This window comes from Vombatus ursinus, unplaced genomic scaffold, assembly GCF_900497805.2.
Source record: "Vombatus ursinus unplaced genomic scaffold, bare-nosed wombat genome assembly UNPS02007284.1, whole genome shotgun sequence".
NCBI lineage: Eukaryota > Metazoa > Chordata > Mammalia > Diprotodontia > Vombatidae > Vombatus > Vombatus ursinus.
The window spans coordinates 11,961,548-11,983,224 of NW_020947062.1; the positions used below are offsets into that span (position 1 = coordinate 11,961,548).

At 42.5% G+C, this 21,677-nt stretch overlaps 1 protein-coding gene across 1 annotated transcript in view; it reads left to right on the plus strand.

The window, feature by feature from the left end:
* The window catches only part of TRMT61A (tRNA methyltransferase 61A), a 48,951-nt gene that overhangs the window by 11,857 nt on the left and 15,417 nt on the right, over positions 1-21,677 (plus strand). Inside the window, exon 3 of the mRNA XM_027849224.1 lies at positions 19,283-19,549. Coding sequence (XP_027705025.1) covers positions 19,283-19,549 — 267 coding nt within the window. The remainder of the gene's footprint in view (positions 1-19,282; positions 19,550-21,677) is intronic.

Genomic DNA, 21,677 nt, shown 5'->3' on the forward strand with positions numbered 1-21,677 from the left:
TGGACAAGTCAGGTCACCTTACATTCCCTGGAAATTGAGGAGGTTGAACTAGGTCAGGGGTTCTTCATCTGGAGCCCATGAACATGTTTAAAAAAAAATAGCATATTTTGATAACTATTTCAGTATGGCTGATTTCCTACATAATCCTACATGTTTTATTTTATGCATTTAAAAACATTATTTGGAGGAGTCTGTAGGTTTTACTGGTCTACCAAAGGGGTCCATGATACAAAAAAAAAGTTAAGAACCCCTGGGGCTAGGTGATCTCGAAGGACCTTTCCAACTGTAAATCTGTGGTTCTATAAATTCCACTGTAGAATTTTAGATCATGGGATCCTACTGGTCTTTCTGTAAATCTTTTGACCTGCTTTCTCCAAATCTAGTGTGCCTGTCAGACGAATCCTTCTGTTTCAAAAAGTCTAGGACGAAACAGTCACTTATCTCCAAGGTCTAACTGTTTCTACTCCAGCAACTAGTTTTCTCATTCTTCATTAGCACCAGATCCAGAATAGTAGTTTCCTTTATCATTTCCTCCATCTTTTGAAGAATGAAATTCCAAAGTCAAGCCAAGAATGTGTCATCTCCTCTGCTTTTGGCAGCGAGAGCACCCGCACATGTCTGCATAATTGAAGTCTCCCGTCACTACTATGTCATGCATCCATGCTGAGTAGTGAGCTCCCTATTACCAGAGTTCTTCAAGCCGATTTTGGGTGATAGCTTGTTGGGGATGTCAGAGGTAGGGTTTACTGCTCAGGGACAGGTTGGAATATGACGTAGTAGGGGCCCCTTGCAGCTGTGAGACTCTGGGGCAGGCCCAGAGCTCTTGGTCTAAGTACCATGGACACAGTCTGGCCTTGGCTATACATGGAGTGAGGACAGAGAGGGGGAAGGAAAGGGAGATGGAAAGAGAGAAGACAGAAGAGGAGAGGAGAAGAATCCCATTGTATTTAGAGTCTGGAGATCTGGCTTAACTACATGACCTTGGGACAGTCTCTTCTCAGTTTTTCCCCATGTAAAATAAGGGAGTTGGGCTATATGATTTCTAAAGCCCTTTCCAGCTCTGACAGTCTATATTTCAAGGGCACTCCCAGCTGTGATTCTCTTGGGCAATGAGCATGTAGCAAAATGGCCCTGGCCTATTGCTTGGTCAGATCTGTCTGCAGGTAATGGATAGAGCCTTGCTTCGTAGTCACACACTGTGAGCAGACACTGCTACTGTCTGTAAGGGCAAACATTAGTGATGAGATTTATGCTGCTGGGGCTTTTTACTAAAGTCCTTTGGCTAAAGCTTATGCCTTTCTGCTCTGAGGGGCTATTTCTAAGCTGGCATGGTCCCTTTAAAAGATGGTTTGGTTTTGCTGGTGACAGGAGCATTGAATAGGCCCTTTGTTTGAGGTCTGTTGTCATCTTGCTCTTCCTGTTGAGAATTGTAATGTGGTGTGTTGGGGAGAGTGAATTTAGAGTAGAAAAGGCTTTTGATGGGGTAGAAGGGCCATCTCTCCCTTATCAAAGAGAAGTACAGAATGTCAACACTGGAAGTACTTTGCATAATATAATGTGAGGTTGGGAAGAGAGCCCTGGAGTATAGGTTGTCCGTATATCTGGTAGGGACCTTAAAGATAATCTAATGCAATCATCTTATTTTTTAAGAAGGGGAAACTGAGGCCCAAAGAGGGAAAGTGATTTGCTCAAGGTCACACAGCAAAGTGAGGGGCAGAGTCAGGACTTGAACCCACGTCTCAGCTCCCAGCCTGGATATTTTTTTTTACCCTAGCATCACTATATCCCATTAGAACCAAGCTGGCTTTTCGAGAGGGAGGTCAGACCTGTGGTATCATTCCGTTAAGACCTGAAGCTGAGCTTGTGGGGCTCTCACTGGGAGGGACATGACAGAATTAAAAGGAACCTCCCAGCTCCACTTCTGTGATTCCCAGGGGCAGCGAGGACACAGCAAAATGGCCATGGCCATAGGGCCTACAGCTTGGACATGTCTGTTTCCAGATAACGAACAGAGCCTTGCTCCCCTGTCACATCCTCATTACTGATAAAAAACCATAGAGATCTTCTAATCTAAGGCCTGTCATTTTTCAGCTAGGGAAACTGAGCTCTGGAGAGGGGAAGTGATGTGCCTAAATTTGTGACACAGGTGGGATTTTAACCTTGATTTTCTGATTCCCACGTCAGGGCATTTTCCATAACAGCATGATAAAGATGCCTGTGTACTCTTAAGCATGTTAAAATGGTGGAGGAGGTCAGTCCTTCCTGGGGCAGCCTGTGCTCAAACTGGCCTTGCCTGACTCAGATCATTTGGGACCTGGGTTTCAAAAGAGGAATTAGTCACTCAAGGAAGGAGCCCAGAGAGCTTTTCCCTTTCTACTCAGCCAGCTTCTCCAAGTTGAGGCCCTTGACGGAAGAAAGGGGTGACTTGAGTAGTGGGAGGGATTGGAATAATGATGAGGGCTTAGAACAATGCTTGTTCAGATAGGAGCCCCAGCCCCAGGGTCACCCTGCCCTTGTGGGAAGCTCTGTCTTGTATTTTTTTTTTTAACTGATGTTAGGAGCTTTTGATGTTGCAATTATGAATTCTAAATCATTTCTCACAACTGAGGGAATCTTCCTTCTCTACAGCAATTTTGGCTGAAAGTCTAGAGATATAGGCCTTCCTCCTAGCTTTGCCTAGTACTGCTGTAATTCAGAGTCAGTGTCCCTCACAGGGACTCAGTTTCCTCCTTTACAGAATGAGGATTATCCTGCTTCTTAAAGAAGCCAAGCTTCTTTAAACACTTTTTTTTAAGGCAATTGGGGTTAAGTGACTTGCCCAGGGTCACACAGCTAGTAAGTGTCAAGTGTTTGGTCTGAGGTTGCATTTGAACTCAGGTCCTCCTGACTTCAGGGCTGGTGCTTTATCTACTGTGCCACCTACCTGCCCCCTAGCCAAGCTTCTTTGGGATCATTTGGAAGATAAGAATTGCCTTCAGCACCCATATGAACCTAGAGCTCCCCTCCTGAGTGTCTTCACTTTGATAAGGGGAAAAAAATATCCCAGATCTGCCTGAAAAACAGTCATTTTTTTTTTTATTAATTTATTTTGATTTATCAATAATCACTTCCATATGCTTTTGAGTTTAAAATTTTTCTCCCCCTTCCTCCCCAACACCCTCCCCAAGACGGTGCACAGTCTGATATAGGCTATATTTACATTCATATTAAACATATTTTCACATTATTCATGTTGTAAGTAAGAATTAAAACAATAGGAGGAACCATCAGAAAGAGGAAACAAAACTCAACAGAAGGGAAAAAAAAACAGTAATTCGACTTCCATAGTTCTTTCTTTGGGTGTAGATAGCATTTTCCATCACAAGGCCTCTGGAGATGTCTTAGATCCTTGTATTGCCAGGAACGGTTAAGTTTATCAATAGTAGTCATCACACAACATAGCTGTTATTGTGTACAATGTTCTCTTGGTTCTGCTCACTTCACTCAGCATCAGACCATACAAGTCTTTCCAGGTTTTCTGAAGTCAGCCTGTTCATCATTTCTTATAACACAATAGTATTCCATCACATTCATTTACCACAACTTGCTCAGCCATTCCCCAATTGATGGGCATCCTCTCAATTTCCAATTCTTTGCCACCACAAAAAGAGCTGCTATGAATATTTTTGTACATGTAGGTCCTTTTCTCGTTTGTGCGATCTCTTTGGGATATAGCCCTAGAAGTGCTATTGCTGGGTCAAAGGGTACGCACATTTTTATAGCCCTTTGGGCATAGTTCCAAATTGCTCTCCAAAATGGTTGGATCATTTCACAACTCCACCAACAATGCATTAGTGTTCCAATTTTCCCACATTTTTTCCAACATTTATCATTTTCCTGTTTTGTCATGTTGGCCAATCTAATAGGGGTGATGTGGTACCTCAGAGTTGTTTTGATTTGCATTTCTCTAATTAATGGTGATTTAGAGCATTTTTTCATGTGACTATAGATGGCTTTAATTTCTTCATCTGAGAACAAAACAGTCATAATTTTTTTAAAAAATGTTTGTTGTCTTGTTTTTACATTACTTTAATTTTTTGATATATTCTTCCTCACTCCCCCTCTGAAAGAGACATTCATTAAAACCAAGAATAAAAAAAAAAGGAAAAAAACTGCAAAACTAGTCAACACAGCACCTCATGTAGTCAATAGTCAGTAAACATTTATTAAGTCCCTATTATTACCAGGTACTCTGCTAAGTGCTGGGGATACAAAAGGAGGCAAAAGACAGTCCCCTACCCTCTTTTTTCTTTCTTTTTCTTTTTTTAGGCAATTGGGGTTAAATGACTTGCCCAGGGTCACACAGCTAGTAAGTGTCAAGTATTTGGTCTGAGGTCAGATTTGAACTCAGGTCCTCCTGACTTCAGGGCCGGTGTTCTATCCACTGCACCACTTAGCTGCCCCCAGTCCCTACCCTCAAGGAACTTACTGTACCATGAGGAAATCTAAGGCAAATAAATGTATACATGCTGAATCAGTCTCCAAAATAATGAGATTTCTGGTGATGAGTTTATTCTAGAAGAAAACTGTGTGTTGGTGGGCTATCCCCTCCCCTCCCCTTAGATTGTAAGCTCCTTGGGGGCAGGGACTATCTTTTGCCTCTTTTTGTATCCTCAGCCCTTAGCACAGTGCCTGGAACTTTTGTTGTTCAGCTGTAACTGACTCTTCTTGACCCTATGGACCATACTGTCCATGGGGTTTTCTTGGCAAAGATACTGGTATAGTTTGCCATTTCCTTCTCTAGGGAATTAAGGCTAACAGACTTGCCCAGGGTCACACAGCTAATAAATATCTGAGGCTGGATTTGAACTCTGCTCTTCTTGACTCCAGGCCCAGGTACCTAGCTACCTCCTACCTGCCACATTGTAGGCACTTAATAAATGTTTTTGATTGATTAATTCCAGAATCCTCCAAAGAAGGGAGTAAGATGTATCCTCATGTCTCATTCCTAAGACCAAGCTGGTCCATTCTAATTTCACAGCACTCAGTTTTGATTCTATTTCCATAGTTGTTATCGTGTACATTTTTTTAGTTCTGCTTATTTCACTTTGCGTCAGTTCATAGAAGTCTTTCCATACTTCTTTGTCATCTTCATTTTCATTGTTTCTTTTTTTAATTAAACAATTTTTAATTAGTTTTTAGTTTTCAACATTCAATTCCATAAGATTTTGAGTTTTAAATTTTCTCCCCCCCCCCATCCCCCCAAGGCAGTGTGCAGTCTGATAAAGGTTCTACAGTCACATTAAGCATATTTTCACATTAGTCATGATATAAAAAAGAATTAGAACCAATGGGAGGAACCGTGAGAAAGAAGAATCAAAACAAAACAACAAAAGAAAAGGGGAGCAAGTAGTATGCTTCCATCTGCATTCAGATTCCATAGTTCTTTTTCTTAATTTTAAATTTATTTATTTTTAGTTTTCAACATTTACTTCCACAAAATTTTGAGTTCCAAATTTTCACCCCATCTCGCCCCTCCCCCCACCCCAAGATGGCATGCATTCTGAATACCCCTTCCCCTAGTCTGCCCTCCCTTCTATGTCTCCCTCCCTTCTCTTATCCCCTTCCCCTTCAATTTTCCTGTAGGGCAGGATGGATTTCTGTACCCCATTTCCTGTATTTCTTATTTCCCAGTTGCATGTGAAAACATTTTTTTAACATGTGTTTTTAAAACTTTGGGTTCCAAATTTTCTCCTTCCCTCCCCATCCGCCTTCATTGAAAAGGCAAGCAACTCAATATAGGTTATACATGTGCAGTTATGCAAAACACTTCCATAGTAGACATGCTGTGAAAAACTAACTCTAAGATTCCATAGTTCTTTCTCTGGATGTGGATAGCTTTTTCCATCGCGAGTCTTTTGGAGTTGTCTTAGATCCTTGCATTGCTGAGAAGAACCAAGTCTGTCAAAGTCAGTCATTGCACAGTGTGGCTGTTACTGTGTACAATGTTCTCCTGGTTCTGCTAAGCATCGTTCCATACAAGTCTTTTCAGGTTTTTCTGAAGTCTGCCTGCTCATCATTTCTTATAACACAGTCATATTCCATTACATTCATGTACCACACACAGCCTGTTCAGCCATTCCTCAGTTGATGGGCATCCCCTCAATTTCTAGTTCTTGGCCACCACAAAAACAGCTGCTATAAATATTTTTGTACATGTGGGTGCTTTTCCCGTTTTTATTATCTCTTTAGCATACAGCCTTAGAAGTGCTATTGCTGGGTCAAAGGATATGCACAGTTTAATAACCCTTTGGGCATAGTTCCAAATTGCTCTCCAGAATGGTTGGATCAGTTCACAACTCCACCAATAATACATTAGTGTTCATTTTCACTGTTTCTTATAGCACTGTAATACAGACTTTCCCAAAAATTTTCCTGCTGTTTAAATCTTTAATAGCTTAAAAACACCTGCATTCTATCACATTCACATACCACAATTTGTTTAGCCATTTGCCAATCAGTGGATATCTTCTTTGTTTCCAATTACTGATTGATACCCAAGGTGCTACTACCAAATATTTTGGAATACGTGAGATCATTCTTTCACCTCCTTGGTGAATATATAACTAGCAATGTCAAAGGATCAAAGGGAATGGACGTTTTAGTTACTCTTTTTTTTTTTTTAAGGCGGTTGGGGTTAAGTGACTTGTCCAGGGTCACACAGTAGTACTTTCTTAGCATACTGCTAAATTGGTTTCCTGAATGCTTTGTCAACCGGCCTCTAACTGTGGGTGGCTGGAGCCTGAACAAAGCAGGGCAAAGCCAGGAGAGTCAAAAATCAAACAGAAGTTTAATTTCAAAGTGAGAGGAACAGTTTGCAAGCAAGGACACGTGTAGGAGCCCTGCGTCTAGTGGTGGGGCGCCAACTTTAGTGTGGTCAGATCTCAATACTTATACTTATGGTTACCCAGTGAGCTGTAGCCCTTACAATGAAGGGTAATAGCAGCAGTGAGACAAGTTTGATTCATAGCAGGCTTTCATGAGCAGAACTTGTCTAAGTTTGTCCAGTGCTTGTCCGAGCCCAGAGAACAACTGGTGCTGGTCAAAGCAATACAATAATTATGTGATTTTGCCAGAGGGTGAGATCAGGGCACAGCCTGCTTGCTGGGCCTTACCTCTGGAAAACAGGGTGTCTGCTAATGTCTTGACAGGTTCCATCATTGGTTTTTTCTTGTGCCTATTTTTCCCCATCCCTCTAACATTGGTTTTTGGTATCTTTTGTCTTCTTTACCAATTTACTTGGTGTGAGATGAAATGTCCAAGTTGTTTTGACTTAAACCTTTCATCTCCTGTGCTCCTACCCTGGATCCCTGACGTTCTAACAGATGAATAGCTCCCAGAACCCATTGTTTCAAGTGAAAAGGGTGTGTATGTCTGTTTACCTATGGCTTCACTTCCTAACTAAGTTCATTTCCAAACCAAAATCCGCCTTCCTGACCATCACTCAGTTCAGTGTTACATTTTTGTATCTTTATATATCTTGGATAAGAAATATCAATATTTGATGTAAAGATTTCTTTCCCATTTGACCTCATCTGTTCTTATCCTCATTGCACTGATTTTGTTCCTGAAAAAGCTTTTCAGTTTCATGCAGTCAAAATGATCTATTTTGCCTTTCTTCTGTGATTACCTCTTTCCTTTGTTTAATTAAGAATTCTCCTAATAGCCATAGCTAAGAAAGGTCCCTGATTGGGTTCTCTTCTAATTTTTTCATAGTATGTGATGTTTAATATTCTGGTCAGTTATTCATTTTGATTTTATTGTGATACAGTCGGGTGGTGGATCAGTGGGTAGAGTGCTGGAATTGGCATCAGAGAAACCCAAGTTCAAAAACAGCCTCAGACACTAGCTCTATGACCCTGGTCACTTAACCTCTGTCTGCCTCAGTTTCCTCAATTATTTTTTTCTTTTTCTTTTTTTTTAATTAATTTATTTTGATTTATCAACACTCACTTCTATAAGCTTTTGAGTTTTAAATTTTTCTCCCCCTCCCTCCCCACCTCCCTCCCCAAGAGGGTGCACAATCTGATATAGGCTATACATATACATTCCTATTAAACATATTTTCACATCAGTGATGTTGTAAGTAAGAATTAGAACCAATAGGAAGAACCACCAGAGAGAGGAAACAAAACACAACGGAAGAAAAAAATAGCAAATGGTATACTTCAATCTGCATTCAAACTCCATAGTTCTTTCTTTGGATGTGGATAGCATTTTCCATCATGAGGCCTTCGGAGATGTCAGTAGATCCTTGTATTGCTGAGAAGGGTTAAGTCTATCAATATTAGTACCTAACTGATTATGTTATTCCCTTTCTTGAGCCAAATCTGATAAGAGTAAGGGTCAAACAATGCTCATCTCCTTCTCTTCTTTGCATCTGCTGTAATAGGTTTTTGTGCCTGGTTTCCTGTAATGTAATTTACCCTTGTCTGCCTCTTCCTTTCCTTTTCTCTCAGTACATTTTCTTAGTTAGATCAGATTAATCCACTTACTTGGATCCATTTAACCCACTTGATTAGATTCTTTTTTTATCATTACATCAAAGTCAACTTATACCCACCCCCTTTATGTATACCCTTTTAACATGGTGTAATAACAATACAGTTCTCAAGAGTTACGAGTCTCATCTTCCCTTGTAGGGATGTAAACAGTTTGGCCGTATTAATAACATGTTGTTTCTGTCCTGTTTACCTTTTTATGTCTCTCATGAGTCTTGTATTTGAAGATCAAGTTTTCTGTTGAGCTCTGTCTGGTCTTCTTATCAGGCAGGTTTGGAAGTCCCCTATTTCGTTGAATATCCATTTCCTCCCCGAAAGATTGTGCTCATTTTCACTGGGTAGTTGATCCTTGGTTATAATCCATGCTCCTTTGCCTTATGGAATATCATGTTCCATGCCCTACGGTCTTTTAATGTAGAGGCTGCAAGGTCCTGTGTAATGCTGACTGTGGTTCCATGATACTTAAATTGTTTCTTTCTGGCTGCTTGCAGGATTTTCTCTTCTACCTGGTAATTTTGGAATTTGTTTTCCAGTGGTAGCTGTCTCTTCCTGACCCTGTGGACCATACTGTCCATGGGGTTTTCTTGGCAAAAATACCATTTCCTTCTCCAGTGAATTAAGGCTAACAAAAGAGGTTTAAGTGACTTGCCCTTAGTCACACAGCTTGAAAGTGTCCAGAAATGCTATTCCTCCTTTATTCCTACTTTTTTTTTCTTCATGATTTCCTTTAAGATTCTAGACCGGAGGTGGGGACCTTTTGATTTTTCAAATGAATTTTTGTTATTATTTTGTCCAGCTCTCAAAAGTATCCTCTTGGTAGTTTGGTTGGTATCCACTAAATCTGTATAATTGATTTGATGTAGAATCATTTTTATTTTATTGGTATGGTCCCTTCCTTTGAGCTGTTGAAGTCATTCCTTATTTCTTTTTGTAATTGTTTCTCCACAGGCCTTCAGTGTTCCCATGTAGGTAGACGTCTAGATATTTTATGTATTTTGTAGTTCTTGTGAAAGAAGCTTCCCTCTCTATTCCTCCTGGGTTTTGAATTTTGTTGCTACATGGAAATACTGTTGATATTGTGGGTTTAATTTGTGTCCTGCTCCTTTACTGAAACTATTAATTGTCTCAGGCTCTTTGCCATTTCTCTAGTATTTTCTAAGTACTGAACTATCATGTCTTTAGCAAATGGGGATAGTTTCATCTCCTCTTTGACTGGGTTTATGCCTTTGATATCTGTCTTGTCTTACTGATATTGCTAGCATTTCTAGAACCAGGTCAAACAAGAGTAACAAAAGGTGGCATCTTTGCCTGGCTCCTATATTTGCTGGGAAAGCTTGAAATGTTTCCCTGTGAAACTAGTAATGATAATCTCCCATATTTGCATAGTGTTTTTGGCATATGAGGTGCTTGATATCCATCTTATCCTTACAACAACAATGCTGTGTGATAGAGTACAAGAAGTTTAGAATAGGGGTAGTTGACTTGCTCAAGGTCAGATAGCTAGTAAGCAGCAGAGCCAGGACTCTCAAGAGACACCGATTGTCAGACCTAAAGAGTACTTTTAGAATCATATTAATGATAGACCATCAGAGCTGAAAGGGTCCTTAGGGATCACCTGGGTCAAAATCCCAAACCTTCATTTTACAGATTAGGAAACTGAGACCTGAAGAAAGGAAATAACTCATCCAAGGTGACCTCCTAGAACCTGGGTCTCCTTCCTCCAGGTCCAGTGCTCTCTCCTCTTATTTCAAGGTCTCCAGACTTTGAACCTGGTGTTCTTCCCACTATTCCACAGTCTTCCTTCTCATCCTTGTTTAACAAAGGAGAAAATTGAGGACTGGAAAAGTACCCAACATCACACAGCAAGTTAGGACTGAGCTGATACTGAAACTTAGCTCTTCTCTTCTTAGACTTCCTGGTGGAGGAGGGAGGGCAGTGCTAGGTACCACCAGAGCTCATCTGTGGAACTAAAACATCACCTCCATTTCCATGATGGGGAAAACTATAACCTGCTGAGGCTAAGGTCTAGGGAGTAGGGAACAAAGAATCTTTTAGAAATTATCTAATCCTTAAATTTGTTCTGTGAAGTTTGGATTCAGTCAAAGGGCAGTGCTTGAGGACCTAGAGGGCCACACGTGGCCTCGAGGCCACAGGTTCCCCCACCCCTGATTCTAGTCTATTCCAGTCTACAAATTTTACAGATGAAGAAACTGATATCTATAAGGGGGAAAGAGCTTGCCTAAAGTCTCACAGATAGGAAGCAGCAGAAGGAAGATTTGAACCCAGGTCCTAATTCCATATCTAATGTTCTCACAGAGATCAGAGACTGGACTCCTACCCAGATCCTTTTGCTGGGGCAGGGACGATCGGTCTGGTCCTGCCAGTATAACCATGAGGCATAATTCAGACCAGTAATCCCGACAGTGTCTGTAGTAGAATTCCTGGGTCATCTCCATTTACAGGGGCGGCAGTACCAGTTCAAAGAGCTCTGGCTTAGGCATCAAGGAGATGCCAGGTCTCATCATCTCAGTCCTACTGCTCCAGGTGTGACCCTGCTCAAACTCTCAGAGGAGTTTGATTCCTCATCTGTAAATTGAGTATAGCAGCTCCAGCTTTGCCTATTTGCCTGGCTGTTGGAGAGAGGGGGAAGGGACAGGGGATTGATGGGAGAGAAAGAAAGGAAGGAAGGAAAGAAAGATAAGAGGAAAGGAAGAGGAGAGGAGAATGGAGAAGGGGGAAGGAAAGAAAGGGAAGAGGGAAAGAGGGGGAAGAAAAGGAGGGAGAGGAGAGGAAGAAGGGAGAAAAAAGGAAAAGAGTAAAGGAAAGAGGGAAGGGGAGAGGAGAGGGGAGAAGATAGAGGAGGGAAAAGGGAAGTAAAGAGAGGGGCGAGAGAGAGAGTAAGGGGGAGAGAAGCCAGGGAAGGGTATTTTGGTTGAGGGAGTCACAGAGATGGGGAGAGAAACAGTGAATGGACGTTCTTTTTTCAGAGGCAGTCATAGTGTTGATTTGATTACAGAATGCGTAGAATAATTTTTTTTGAAAGTTAAAAGCCCCCTTCAGATTTCCGAGTGGCATTATTAATCCATCTGCAGGCATTTGCCATCTCTCCTACACTGTGCTCAATCTGGATCTGTGTACCAGGAAGTATCAGACCCACCCTGCCCTCAGAGAGTTTCCAGGGTGACGTGTGGAACAAAGGTAGCAATCTGAGCTTGGAATCTGGAGGCTATGGGATCATAGTTTTAGAGTTGATAAGGGACTTTGGCTGCCAGCCAATCCAACTCCTGCATTTTACAGATGGGGAACCTGAGACCCAAAGAGATTAAGTGACAGAGACCAGAGTCTCATTCAGGCCGTCTTGGTCCCCAAACCAGGGTTCTTCTCACTGTTTCACACTGAGTTGGAGGCTTTGGGAAAATGGCTTCAATTCTCCAAGCCTCAATTTCCTTATCTATAAAATGGGGATAATAATAACTTTTCACTGCCTTCCTCACAAGGTTGTTGGAAGAGAATGCCCTTGTAAACTCCAGCTTTTATTGTTGTTGTTAGTGAGCTGATAGAGAGCGAAAAGCAAGATAGCAAGTAGACTAGTACCATTCCCTAGATTGCATTGTTCAGGCTGCACGATTTCAAGAAATGGATTGCAGGAGCCTGGAATGAACAGGAAGGGCTTCATGGAGGATGACACCCCAGACTTGGTGCTAACATCTGACTCTTCCCTCTGCCTCTCCCTCCACAGGGTTTCACACCTGCCAGTCTCTTTTAACATAGCCACCATCCCCCCTGAAGCCCTATCACCTTGAGGCAGCTAGGTTAACTCATTGGATAGGGTGCTGGGCCTGTAGTCAGGAAGACCTGAGTTCAGATCCAGCCTCAGACACTTGCTAGTTGTGTGACACTTAACCAATGTCTGCCTCAGTTTCCTCACCTCTAAAATGGGGATAATAAACAGTACCTACCTCACAGGGTTTTGAAGATCAAATGAGATAATGTTTTTAAAGTGGCTTAACATAGTGCCTGACACAGTGCCCGGCATGTAGTAGGAGCTTAATAAATGCCTGGCTCATTGAGTTGAATGGATTGATTTCATGTACTCTTTGCTGTAGCCAAGCTGGATTTACCTCCTGCTCCTTATACATACTATGTACTCTTCCACTTAGTTCATAATGCATAAATGGAAGAAGTAGCTGGAATGCCTTGCAATGAACATCATATCAGAGCTATTAAGGAGTATTTGAAAATGTGCCTTGATTTTCTTTAGAAATTGTCTTTTTTAAACTTAAAATTTACAAATGAATGTTTGAAATGTAAAAATAATTGAATTCCAAATTTTCACCTCCCCTTCAGTTCCTCCTCCACCCATTGAGAAGGCAAGCAATATGATACCCATTATACATGTGAAGTCGTGCAGAACATGTTTCCTCATTAGCCATGTTGCAAAAGAAAAAAGAGAGAAAGAAAAATTTAAAAAGTGAAGAAAAATATGCTTCAGTTTGCACTCAGTTTTCATCAGTTCTACCTCTAGAGGTAGACTCATTTTTCATGATGAGTCCTTTGGAATTGTAACTAAGTCTTTCACAGTTGATTCGCAGTTGATTGACTTTACTATATTGCTGTTACTATGTAGATTGTTCTCCTGGTTCTGCTCCCTTCACTTTGCATCAGTTCACATAAGTCTTCCCAGGTTTTTTTTTTAAACCATCCTGCTTGTTATTTCTTTTAGCACAATAGTATTCCATCACAGCCATATATACTACAATTTTTTCAGTCATTCCCCAATTGATGGGCATCCCCTCAGTTTCTACTTCTTTGCCACCACGAAAAGAGCTGCTGTAAACATTTTTGTACACGTGGGCTCTGATCTCTTTGCGGTAAAGACCTAGCAATGGTATTGCTGGATCAAAGGCTATGCACAGTTTTATAGGCCTTTGGGTGTAGTTCCACATTGCTCTCCAGAATGACTGGAGTAGATTATAACGCTACCAACAGTGTGTCAGTGTCTCTCTTTCTCCACATCCCCTCCAGCATTTGTTATTTTCCTTTTCTGTCCTGTTAGCCAATAATTTGCATTCCTCTAATTATTAGTGATTTAAGACTGAATTAATGACCTTTCATTGTCCTTAGGTGATTCTCCCTATGAGACTGTGAGTTCTCCCAAGTGTCAGAGTGTTGTTCGACTCTGTCGCCCCCGAAGGACCTAGCATATGGCTCCAAACAGTGGAGAGCTCAGAAAATATGAGGAGGCAGCGTGGCATAGTGCAGTGAGTTTGTTGTTGTTCGGTCATTTCAGTCATGTCTGACTCTTTGTGACCCTATGTGGGGTTTTCTTGGCAAAGATACTGGAGTGGTTTGTCATTTCTTTCTCCAGCTCATTTTACAGATGAGAAAACTGAGGCAAAGAGGGTTAAGTGACTTGCCCAGGGTCACACAGCTAGTAAGTGTCTGAGGCCAGATTTGAACTCAGGAAAATGAGTCTTCCTGACTCCAGGCCTCGCACTCTGTGCACTGGGGTGCCATCTAGCTGCCCTGTGCAGTGAATACTGAACTTATAATTAACAGACCTGAGTTCGAATCCTGACTGTCATTGATTTTCTGTGATCTTGAGCAGGTTGCTTCTCTTTGAACCTCAGTTTCTGATCTGTAAAATAGGGTTGGTAATATCTATACAGTCTATATCCCCGGTCTGTTATAAGGATCAGATGGAGGTAGTATTTTTCTTTCTCTGAGGGATGAGGGGGAATCTGGATCTATAATATTTGTAAGCTTAGCACAGTACCTGGCACATAGTAGGCACTATGTAAATGCTTGTTTCACTCCCACCCTTCTTGCCCTAGAAACTCCAGCTATTTGCCTAGAAGGTCAGAGGTGGGATTTGAACCCAGGTCTTAACTTTGAGGCCTGCTGTCTGTCCACTGTCCCACACTGCTGGCTCCAGATTGATGTGAATGCAAAATTGGGGATCACAAGAGTGTGGTTTCATCAAGAGCAGGTCATCACAAACTAAACCTATTCCCTTTTTTCAAAAATTGGGTTACTAGACCAGAAGTGGGGATGCTGAACAAGGTTGAGTTAGGCTGGATTTCAGAAAAGTATTTGACAATACCTTGTTTTCCATCTTCCTAGGCAGGGAGACTGGAACGGATTAAAAGGGCTGGCCCAAGTGATCCTTAATGTAGGATCTGTTTGGAAGGGTCTTTAGCCCAGAGCCTCAGATGTCTATCCTTGGCCTTGTGTTAGGTAGCGATTTCAGTGGCAAGTATCAGATTTACAGATGACACAAAGCTAGAAGGAATTGCTAGTATGTTGGTGACAAAGTCAGGATCCAAAAGGATCTCAAAAGGTCAGAACCAATCTTGACTTTCATTTCTTTACTTATTGGCCACCTGTGAGAACTTTGCAAAATGACTACACGTGATCCATATATATATATATGTATATATACATATGTGTGTATACATATATATGCGTGTATATGTATGTGTATATGTATATATAATGCATGTGAGTGCATATCACATATACATATACTCAGACCATAATATATATGCATGCTGCATTTTTACATACCTGTATAGTGTGTATTCACACACTTATACACATGTAGTGCGTGCGTGTACACAGATATAATGTGTATGCATAGGCGGTGCCTGTTTGTTAAATATATCACCATGTATTTGGAAGTATGGAAGAATGTGAATTTCTGGATTGTTTGTGAACTATGCCACTTGGACTTTTTTTTTTTTAAGTACAAAGCACTGGGGAAGGTCCTTGAAAGAATAGTGAAAGAATCTCCCCAAGGGGATTAATCCTCCTCTGTGTAGCCCTGGGGGTTGGATGAAGAGCCCTGGTGGAAGGTGCGGGGAGATGGGTTTAGCATGCTGTCAGGACACACTCCCTAATAATGAGCACAATTCAGGAGTGGAAGAGGCAGGCTTGGGAGGAGGTAGACAGCTTGTGTGTTGTCTGCCATTGGTAGAGAGATGTAAGCAAGGACAACTACTTTTCTTGGATTTCTTTTTTTTTTTTTTTTTTTTTTTTTTAGAGAGGATTCCTGTTCATTTTGGAGGAGATGGCCTTTGAGGTCCCTTCCTACTCAGAGATTGCCTGCTCTTATCAAGGCCTTTAAAAATATTCTCCCTTGGCGTTAGACATCAGCGATGCCATTCCACTGGCCAATTCCACCTGCTCTGTGATAATGCAGTTGCTGACCCCCTCCAGAGATCAATCCTTCTGGCCTTGGCTGAGGGGTAAAACGAGATGAAACTCAAGACCAGCTCTTTTGTTCCTTGAGTAGCCCTAATACAAAGCCGGGAGCCTGGGTTGGAATTTCAGTCCCAGCCCCCATTGTGGAGAGTGGGGAAATTCTGCCCTGTCTTCCCCCCTCCCATTTCCCAACACACACAGACTTCTCCCTGGGATGGCAGCGGCACCACCGCCCCTCCCCCAGCTCCTTCTGTCTTCCAGTTCCATCTGTCTCTCCTTCTGCTGGGAGGGAGGGCCTGCTGGGAGAGGAGGCAGGAAGGCAGAGAGATCAGCGTGGGGGGCTTCTCCACTAACCCACCCTCTCCCCTGCCTATCCCTCAGTTACCCAGGTCAGGGAGCTCTGTGCGCCTCCAGGTAGATGCCCTTTGGCACTGTTCTGTCCTCACCCCGATCATTCACCTCCCCATGCATATCTATACTTACTAGACTTCCAGAAGGGGCTCCAATACACCCCACATCTGCCTCCAAGCAGTGGAAATCATAGTTTCTAGTTTCTTAGGCTTCAGAACTAGGAGAGATCTTAGACATGCTTAAGACAACCTCATATAAAGCCTTCCTTTACGTTATACTGCACAGTATTTAGAATGGGAAGAAACCTTGGAGAAAGATGGAGTCTAACCCCTTCATTTAGAAGATGGGGGAACTGAGGCTCAGAGAGGTTAAGAACTTTGCCTAAAGTCACACAGAGCAAAGATTCAAATCTTGGGATGCCAGCTTCAAATCTAGCACACTTCTGGTCGATCTACCTGCCTCAGGTCTCTCCCCGCTGCCATCCATCTGCCGCGCGTTGTCAAATTGATGTGACCATGTTATACATCTGTTCAGTAAACTTCAGGGGCTCCTGATCGCTTTCGGTATCAAATCGAAAAGAACCTTCTGTTTGGCTTCCAGAGCCCTCCCAGATCTGATCACTCCCTTCTTTCCCGTTTTCTTACATCATACTTATCCCCAAGACACTGGCCCATTTCTAGTCCCCACATGAGATGCTCTCTTTTGATTCTGGGCATTTTTCCTGGCTGTTCCCAGTGCTTAGAACTCTCTCCCTCTCTATCTCTGCCTCCTGGCTTCTTTCAAGTCCCAACTAAACTCTCACTTTCTGCAGGAAGCTTTCCTGATCTCCCTTAATTCCAGTGCCTTCCCTCTGTTTATCTGTGGCTTGTTCATACAGAGTCACTTGTATGCTGTCTTCTCATTAGGCTGAGATCTCCTGGAGAGCAGGGGCTGGGTTTGTTTATTTGTTTTTTTCCTTTCTTTGTATCCCATAATGCTTGGTGTATGACATGTGCTTAATACATCCTTGACTTGACTCTTCTCCCTTCACCATTCTGTGGTGCCTTTTTCTTTAATGAATGTTTTTTAATTGAATTTTATTTTAGAGGAGGAAAAAAGAAAACCCCATCCCCAAACTTTTTCTTGGGGAAAAAGGATAAAGTAGGACTTAGTAAGGTCTCCAGGATAACAGTTACCTGCCTGTTTTCTTCCTCTTTGAGAAAGTTTCAGTACTGATGCTTAACTAGCTGTCTCTGAGCCTCAGTCTTCATCTGTAAAATGGGAATAATAACTTGTACTACCTCCTTCAATAGAGAAGTTGTGAGCAAACCAATTTGTAAACCTTTAAGTGCTAACAGAGATTTGGACAGTTATTATTATTTTTATTACCCAGCCTGGAATTTCCACTGTAGTTATCATCATAGAAGATGCTTAATAGATATTTGTTTCATTGGATTTATAAGAGAAAGTGTAGTGTGGTAGAAAAAGCCATGGGAGAAATCAGAAGAACTGGAATTGAGGCCTGGCTTTGCCATTTAATAGCTGTGTGACTCTAAGCAAGTCACTCAGCCTCTCTGAGACTCTGTAAAATAGAGTAATAATTGCAGTTTTATGTGCAGTCATCTTTTTTTAATTATACTATGTTATGGAAATACTTGTTTTATTCCATAAATTAAAAATAAAATAAGCTTTTTAAATGGAGCAATAATCCTTGTGACATCTACCTCCCAGGCCTTTTGTGAGGGCAAAGCTTTTGAAGCCTTGAAGCTTTATAGAAAAGTGAACTGCCTTGGAGCAGCTATGTGGCACAGTGAATAGAGCACCAGCCCTGGAGTCCGGAGGACCTGAGTTCAAAGCTGGCCTCAGACACATGATACTCACTAGCTGTGTGACCCTGGGCAAGTCACTTAACCCTGATTGCCTTGCCAAAAAAAAAAAAAAAAAAAAGAACTGCCAGTTGAATAAATCTTCATTCCCAATTAAGTTGTTCACACCTGGGCATTGCTTTACAATTTATAAGATATCTTAATGTTTACAAAGTTTTTCCTATTCCCTATCTCACTGTAACCCAGAGAAGGAGATGCAGAAGTTATTGTCCCCATTATATAGGTGGTTCTCAAAAGGCATGCTGTGAGCTGTCTGGGATTTACATGTGCAAAGGAATTGCCCTGGGAATTATTGGGAACTTTACACATGCATTCTTGGGCAAGTTTCCCAGTTATGCTGCCAAATGTAAATAATTCAGTGTGCCTTCCTCATAGCAAACATAGTTGGAGAAACCACTGATTGGTCTCATATCAATCTAGAGCCCAGACCACCAGACTTTGCTGTCCAAGACCCTTTCCTGTGTGCTACAGTCTGTCCTTCAGAATTGCAGAGCAGTGACAGAGCAGAGGCAAAGGTTACTTCCTCTCTCTGAGAGAATCCTGATAAGAATTTGTGGTTGGTGTGAACAGGGCCAGCCATTCTGGAAAGCCATTTGGAAACATTCCCAAAAAGCTATTAAACTGTGTATACCCTTTGATCCAGTAATACCACTACTTAGTCTGCACCCCAAAGAGATCAAAGAAAGAGGAGAAGGACCCATGTGTACAACGATATTTGTAGCAACTTTGTTTGCAGTGGCAAAAAGTTGGAAACCGAGGGGGTGACTGTCTGTTGGGTAGTAGCTGAACAAGTTTTGGTATGTGAATGTAATGGAATTCTATTGTGCTGTAAGACATGATGAAGAAGATGGTTGCAGAGAAACCTGGGAAGATTTATATGAACTGATGCAGAGTGAAGCAAGCAGAACCAGGAGAACAATTTATACAGTAATCTTGTAAAGATAGTCAACTTTGAAAGTCTCAGGGACTCTGATCAGTGGGATGACCAAATACAATTCCAGAAGACTCATGATGAACCATGCTACCTACCTCCTAATAGAGAGCTGATGAACTCAGAGGACAGATTGAGACATAATTTTTTTTGGACATAGCCACTATCTTTAGATAGTGCAAGAATTTGTTTAGCTCGACTATTCATGTTTATTCCAGGATTTATTTATTTTTTTCTTTCTTGAGGAGATGGAAAGGAGAGAATATGAATCTTTGTTTGAAAAAAAATTTTTTTTTTTTTTTTGTTTTAAAGAAAAGAATGCATGCCTGGCCCCATGGCATATCACAGTAACTACCAGATGAATGACTGGCTTCCTGCTCTGTCTGTCCCAGGTACTGGGAGTGGCTCCCTATCCCATGCCATTATCCGAACAGTGGCTCCCACTGGGCATCTGCACACAGTGGAGTTTCATCAGCAGCGAGCACAGAAGGCAGAGGAGGAGTTCCGGGAGCACCGAGTGGACCGATGGGTGACCGTGAGGAACCAGGATGTGTGTAAGAATGGCTTTGGCGTGTCCCACGTGGCTGATGCTGTCTTTCTTGACATCCCCTCACCCTGGGAGGCCATTGGCCATGCCAAAGATGCCCTGAAGGTTGAAGGTAAGTTATAGACAGTTGGCTTCATGGTATGAGAGATTATATGAGGTAGCTGGGACGTGCAGTAGATAGAGCACCAGCCCTAAAGTCAGGAGGACCTGAGTTCAAATCCATCCTCAGACACTTACCAGCTGTTATAGCCCAGGGCAAGTCACTTAACCCCATTGCCCCACCCCCCAAAAAAAGTATATATGTATCATATATGGGAGTAAGCATGAGCATGTGCATGTGAGTTAGTTTGCATCTGCTATTATGTATGGCTTAGGGGTGTGTGTGTGTGTGTGTGTGTGTGTCCCTTGTGACTCTTTATCAGTCTCTGTTTCTCACTTAAAGTAGGGTTATGACTGCTCTCAAGTATATTGTTGCTGATGACCTCAACAGAGCCCCTGTTTCCCTGGAAGAGGGAGAGGGAGTATATTTGGAAATAACAAAGCAGCATATAGGTGTGTAGTATAGAGAGAGAGCCCTGGTTTGGGAGGCAGGAGGCCTTCGGCAAACTCCTTCCCCTCTTTGGGCCTCAATTCCCCCATCGAGACTCTCAGATTTCCCTTCTAGCCCTGATATCCTATGGGTCTATGATTCTAGGGCCCTTTTTTTGCTCTGACATTCCATGTTCTATGTAAGCCTCCTTCTTGATCCGATATTCCATGTTCTATATTGTGAGGCCCCTTCCAACTATGTCATTTTGTGCTCTATGTTCCAAAGACTTTTGCAGTCTTAGCATTCTGTGTTCTGTGCTCTAAGGCCCTGTCCGGCTCTGACATTCTGTGTGGTAGGATTCCAAGACTCCTCTTCCTGCTCTGACATTCTGTGTTCTGTGACTCTAAGGCCCCTTCTACCTCCATGTTCTAAGGCCCCTTTCCGTCCTGGGATTCTTTGTTACGCATTCTTTCCTCACTCTTATCCACCAGTGTTCCTCACAGCTGCTCCGCGAGGATAGGAGTTTGTCTGTGTGCTTTGGCTCAGGCTTTGTCCCATCTGCTCATCTCCCTGCTAGGCCGTGGCCTGGCGGGAGGAGAGACTTTCCAGCCTCACCAGGTACCGAGTCTGTGTTTCACAGGGGAGCCAAGGCTAGCCAGATAGTAATCCTGGGCCCCCAAAGTGGGAGGTGTGCACGGTCCTGGACCTGGCCAGGCTCCCAGCTGACAACAGTGACTGGCAGAGGAGGCGACTATGAGAAGAACATCTCATGTTTTAGCACCTGAAGGTTTAGCAACTACTTTCATGCATTGCTCTGTGAAAGAGCAGGCCTCAGCTTTGCCATCCCAGAGGGAATCTGAACAGGACCAGCCATGCTGACAACAGGCCCCTGAGGCAATGGAGGCAGGACGGTTAGTGACCAGCTGGCTCTTTTGGGGTCCAGACAACCCTTACGATCATCTCTTCTAGATCTCATCCTCTCCTCCCTGGCCTTTGTGCATTTATCTCCCATGCTTATCATAGGCTCCCTTCTCATGTCTTTCTCTGGAGATCTCTCTTCCTTCAAATCCTAGCTCTTAAAAACATGACACCATGAAGTCTTTTTTTTTTTTTTAAAGGAAATGGGGTTAAGTGACTTGCCCAGGGTCACACAGCCAGTAAGTGTCTGAGGCTGGATTTGAACTCTGGTCCTCCTGACTCCAGATCTGGTGCTCTATCCACTCTGCCACCTAGCTGCCCCAGAACCATGAAGTCTTCCTAGATTTCCTCTCAACTGAAAGTGACCCTTCCCTCCTTGAATTTTCCCTGGGCACTTTGCTTGGTCCTCCTTTGCCCTATCACATTCTACTTTATATCAAGTTTATTTGTGTATGCATTCTGTTCCTCTTATTAGATCGTCACAGCATTGTGGTAAGATCCGATGGTCAAAGCCATCTATCTTTGATGGCTGGACAGGTGGGTAGAAAGATAGACAGACAAATTGTTATGAGAATTTTCAGGGTCCTTACTCATTATTGCCCAAATAAGCCAGCACAGGATATAGACAGGCAAACTGTAGCTCATTTATTTCTCTGTCTCTTTCTCTCTCTATCTAGCAGTGTGACGCACACCATCAGTAGGTGATAGATATGTCTGTCTTACAGTTCTGCAAATGACATACACCAGTGTGTGTGTGTGTGTGTGTGTGTGTGTGTGTGTGTGTGTGTGTGTG